We start from the raw sequence: 5364 nt of genomic DNA, 5'->3' as shown, positions 1-5364 counted from the left end.
AATGCCTGGCAAGCATCGTTCACGCTTTCTTTTTCAATTAAGCTGTCCATGGGACTTTGCGACGACCACCATCGAACACCACCGTACCACCGTGCCCATCCTTTGGAAAGTTTGCAGTCGTCCGTAATGAACAATCAGCCGTTCGAATCACCATTTTCTTTGCTCCAAAAAATCACCATTCCTTTTGTCAGCTTTCCGGGAGTTTATTTACCAAAACTCTACCCCACTCTTCCCCCACAATTCAAAGGGCCTTTTGTGCATTATACGGTGGCAACATGCTCGCCCCCACCCCCTTGACAATCACAACCACCTTCCGGAGTGGTTTGGTGGACCCCCAGAAGAGTTCCTCGGCGAGGGGTGGAAAGTGGACGGTTTATTTCATTAATTCAGCTGTTGCTGGTTGGCAGCACTTGAAAGTTGTTGGACCGGTCGCTGGCGGGGTACCGTTTTTGACCTTCCGGAACTGCTTCCAATCGAACCGGAAACTTCACCTCGTCGAATTTTTGTCCCGCTTTCCTTCCGCGTAGTCGGATGCTTGGTTGGTGGAATAACGACTGCCGGGAGAGCGAGAGGTACCACTCTTAAAATCATCCAAGTTGTGCATGAAAATCTCCAACAAGGCATTAAATTAGAAAAGTTTTCGTGAAGCTCGCCGGCATTCCGGCACCTTGCACCGTGTTCACCGTGCTCTCTCTCTCTCTCTCTCTCTCTCTCTCTCTCTCTCTCTCTCTCTCAGCATTATCCAGCAGCATCGATTTCTGCAACTTTATTTGGCTGTTGCTGGTCCTGGTTCAGTCGGAACGGAACACATACACACACACACACACACACACACACACACCCACAAAAATGGAGAGTCCTTCAGGAGTGAGGTTGCTTTTTCAAGAGATCGGACCCAACCTCCGGGGTGGGGTGTGTTTGGGTGGAAACTATTGAAAAAATAATAAGAGACAAACGAAAATACAACTACGACGACGATTCAATCAAGACCGCCGCCAACCGCCACCGGAATGCTTTCAACGTGGGTCTCCCACCCGGAGGTTGGTATTATAATAGTAATGATAACGATAACGGTGGTGGTATTTGCGGAGATTGTAAAGCGAAGCCAGATCAGAAGTTCCCGGAATGGCCACTAGAAATAATAATACAATGGGATGGGGGCAAAAAGATGGAAAGAGGGGCAAGCATTTGAATTCGCTTAAAGGTAGCCGTGGTGATGGTAGGTGCCCATGGCATCATTACAGCATCACAACAACAGCAGCAGCAGCAGCAGCAAAAAAAGAACTTCCTCCCGGATGGTCCGGCGTGAGTTTTGGGTGGCAATTTTGCCGAGAATCCAAATTATTCTATTGTCAAACTTTGGCCCATCTTGTTGGGATGGCTTTTCTATTCTTTCCCTTATAGCTGGGCGTGTGTGTGTGTTTAGATGGTTCTAGTGTGAGTGGTACCGTATGCAGCGATACAGCTACCATGGATTGGGGGGACACCGATTTTCCGAAATTCCCGTTATTGTTGGTAGCGTTCCCGGCAGGGATTTCACTTTTTCCTAATAAGCATTTTTGGGAACTTTTGTGGCTTTAATTCATTCACCTTCGGCATTCAAATCGGACGTCCTCATCCCCCCGCGGGCCCCCGTACCTTGGCTGCCACTTGCAGCTCGGGGCGAAAAAGTCGGACCGGCACTGTTTGGCAAAGTGGGGATGAAAGTTGTTTTAATTGAATTGACGATGTTTAGCGATTTTGAGGTGGTCTGGTTGGAGACGGTTGGAGCATTCTCGGGAGCAAGCTGTGGACGTTTTTCAACAGCGTTTGCTAGAATCATATGCGTGTCCGTCCTTCCTTTCTTGCATTTGTTGTGTTCTCAGTGGATGAACATTGTTAAAAAACGCTCCTCTATTTCTGGCCCCCAGCCAATGGGAGAAGTAGTTTTGACTGGGCCGAGAGCTTAGCAGTAGATTGGGGGTAAAAAGTATTCATTTAATATGAGTTACTTTAATGCCACCGCTTCTAATGCCACCACTTTGGATGGGGCCAGATGTTGATGGAATAATAATTTATCCATCAGGCTGTTGTTTTTTGATGACGCTTTGGGATTTGGGAAGCCTGTGCTCAATGTCCAGCGAGGCAATTGGCAACCACATGCTACTAACCGATTCTTTTTGCTTGCATCGTCATCATCGTTTTTAGCATCAAACAATTGAATAAGTAATGGTGATACGGCGTACACACCGACCATCCGATGGTGCCGGCGAGGTATCGCTCATGAGAATTTAATTCCACGGACGGTGTTTTAATTACAGATTGCAGCATCAGGCCTGCAGCAGCAGCAGCAGCAGCAGCAACAGGGACGGTAAGTGCACACACGTCATAAAGCAAATCTCGCACCGAGCTGTCCCCGGGGTGCCATTTTCGGGATGCATTTAGCACTTAACTGGCGTTCTGGGTGTGGATGGTTGGACATTCGTAGGCGACACGCGAGGTTCGTTTGCATGTTGATACATTAATTCACCTGTGAGAGGGAGGTTTCTGATGTGATTATAACATATGACTTTAACGGTTTGATGTTCTAGTACTTGTGGTAAATTGATCCTTCCTAACGATAGTGTGGCTTTTAAATAATCATCGTTTTCTTATGTAAAATAATCTTGTTGAATAATTTGTTTGTTCGTGACTGTGAACTCTTCAAAGCGAATTCGTAAACAAAAACCTGCTCGAAAAAGACGTCAAAAAAGTTTGTTTTTGCACGCTAGCTTGCTTTGCTTATCAATCTCAATGCTACGGAACTGCGGAGTCACGCGGTGTGCGGTTAAGTAAATGATCTTTTGCATTTACTTCAGAAGTTAGTTGTTTAAAAAATGATCATATTTTTAATCTTGATGTTAAGTGTTTCTCAAGCGATTGGTGAAGAAGAACAGAGTGCAGGATGTGGGTTTGGATTCGAGCTGTTGATGGCAAAGTTAGAAGCAATCGAAGACAGGTAGAGCATGGTAGAGATGTGGAGAATGTGTAGCAAACTATAGCTTCTAATGTTACAGATTGATTGCCCTTGAGACACGGCTGGAGAGTGCATTACCAAACACAATACAAACCGAGAATCTTCAAGCAGTCCAGAAGTCAGAAAAAATCGTTGAAGAACGTTCCAATGTCGTTCCAGTGCCTGAGCCCAATGTCAAACAAGCAACACAACAGCCAACAGAAGCGAAAATCGAACCCGCACGGTCAAAGTATCCACTCGGCATCGAGCCTACCGCAGAACAGCTTGCACTAGGTGAAGACAGCATTTACAGCTCGTGCCGCGAGGTCCCATCCAGGGTCAGTGGCATATTTCTTATCAGAATTTCGGACGATGCCCGGCCAATGAATTTGCTCTGCGATGCGCACGCAAACGACGTCGGGTGGATCGTGGTGCAGAATCGTTTCAACGGTTCGGAATCGTTCTATCGCAAGTGGAGCGACTACGAGGCCGGATTTGGCAGCTTGGATGGGGAGTTTTGGCTCGGGCTGGAGCGCATTAGCCAGCTGGTGAACAATGGTCGCCGGTGGGAGATTATGTTTTTGCTGACAAACTGGGGAGGACTTATACAGTACAGCAGGTTCACCAAGTTTCAGTTTGGGAATGCGGACGATGGATACATGCTGAAGCAGGCGACATCTTACTCGGGCAATGCGGGCGACTCGATCAGTCGACATGCGGGTATGAAGTTTACAACGTACGATCGAGATAACGATGCGGCACCGTACAACTGTGCGAAGAAGCATCGCGGTGGTTGGTGGTACCATCAGCAGTGTGTTACCAGGTAATTGTATAGAGTGTTGAACAATTGCAGATCATTCTTAGCATAATAATGGTTTTTTTTTGTATGTTTTAGCAATCTTAATGGCGTGTACGGTAATACGTTTAGTGATCAGTCAAACAGTTGGATGACGATGAAACCTAATGGCTGGGGATTGAAGGCATCAAAAATTATGATACGAGAAATGTTGTAAATGGTGCTACTACGGAAATGGAAAATAAATATCTAGGAGATGGTTTGAGATGAGTGTTGTGCCGTTTAGGTGTCGTTAATGGTTTTGTAAGGTTTTGATCGGTGCATAATGCAAGCGGTGCAAGAAATCGGTGCACAATGCTGGTCTATAATTTGCTACACAGCTTCGAGAGTTTACGGAAACCGTTTAAAGAGAAGAAAATAGCCTTTGGGCAATATAATTTTAGAAAAAATATTTAAGCATTAATAAAAAACGAGTGTGAGCTATTAACAAATTCTTGATTTATTTTAGAAATTTAAGAAACTATGAGAGGAATAAAAATTCATGAACTATTTGCACAATTTCGATCAACCATGTTCAAAATGGTTGATAGATAGATTCTTTATAGAATGGCCAGGGCCGTTGTGCGAGTAACATATAAATTGTAACCATCCATTTAGATTATTTTGCAATCTATAAAATGTTCCTTTTTGTTTTGCAACAAGTCCAACATTTTCCCTATCACACGGCGCAACTCCGTTTCTCCCAAGAAAATGGCCAATGCCTTGAGCGAATCCTTTAAAGCCGTCCCGCTCCCTTTCCAGAAAACGACCTTGCAGAACAAACACCAATCAATACAGAAATCTGTTGACACAGGACAAAAATGAGAAACGGTTTGTTTGTCCCGTCACTGGCAACGCTGGCACTCCAAAACTAAGTTCACCCTCCTCTCGGCTTCACATTCGCTTCTATAACAACACCGCGCGCACCGGGACGAAGAAGGGGAATCTAAAACCAAACATTCGCCTGACGCTGACTGGCAGCAAATCCACTGGCAAAAAAAGAAAGCTGGTAGAAGCAAACGACAAGTGGCACGGCATGGTGAGATGAATTTGAAACATTCATTTACTTTATCGTCTATTTCGAAATCCGTTTCGCAGCTGACACCACTGTCACCGAGATCACGGGGACAGTGGCCGGCGGCCGTGTGTGCAGGTGAAAAAACTGGCCGCCCACTGCCCGACTGCGCCTAATGGGGGAAAAGTTTTGCGCAATTCCGTGCTGACCATTCCGGCCGCTTGTGCTAGGTGGGAGGGGGACAATCAGAGCTAGGAGGAATCGAACCGGAATCGAACTGTTTCGAAAGGTGGCACATATTTTTCTGATGGTAGGTCATTTGATGAAACTCAATAATCATAAGCATCGGAAATGGCATTTCCTGACAGGCGGGCAAGGCACAGGCAGGGCCTACGCAATCGATACGCAAACGTTCTCTCTGTGTGTGCTTGTGCGTTTGTTCTTGGAAAGCCGACCGTCACCTGTACCGAATTGGTCATCATAAATCTTCCCCCTAGTACGCACAGGATGCGGCCCCGGCGGACGAACAAAAAATGTCCA

The 5364-nt window shown here is 46.0% G+C and overlaps 1 protein-coding gene across 1 annotated transcript; it reads left to right on the top strand.

The window, feature by feature from the left end:
• Window positions 1-2774: 2774 nt before the first annotated feature.
• On the top strand, window positions 2775-4244 carry LOC121592697 (microfibril-associated glycoprotein 4-like). The gene is made up of 3 exons (XM_041914403.1): window positions 2775-2977; window positions 3036-3797; window positions 3870-4244. The coding sequence occupies exons 1-3, from the start codon at window positions 2856-2858 to the stop codon at window positions 3985-3987; spliced, it is 1002 nt and encodes a 333-aa protein (XP_041770337.1). The 5' UTR covers window positions 2775-2855; the 3' UTR covers window positions 3988-4244.
• Window positions 4245-5364: the final 1120 nt, after the last annotated feature.

This window comes from Anopheles merus, chromosome 2L (assembly GCF_017562075.2).
Source record: "Anopheles merus strain MAF chromosome 2L, AmerM5.1, whole genome shotgun sequence".
In the NCBI taxonomy this organism is placed as follows: Eukaryota; Metazoa; Arthropoda; class Insecta; order Diptera; family Culicidae; genus Anopheles; species Anopheles merus.
The sequence above is the reverse complement of the archived record's forward strand: the minus strand, read 5'-3'. Positions and strand labels throughout refer to the sequence as shown.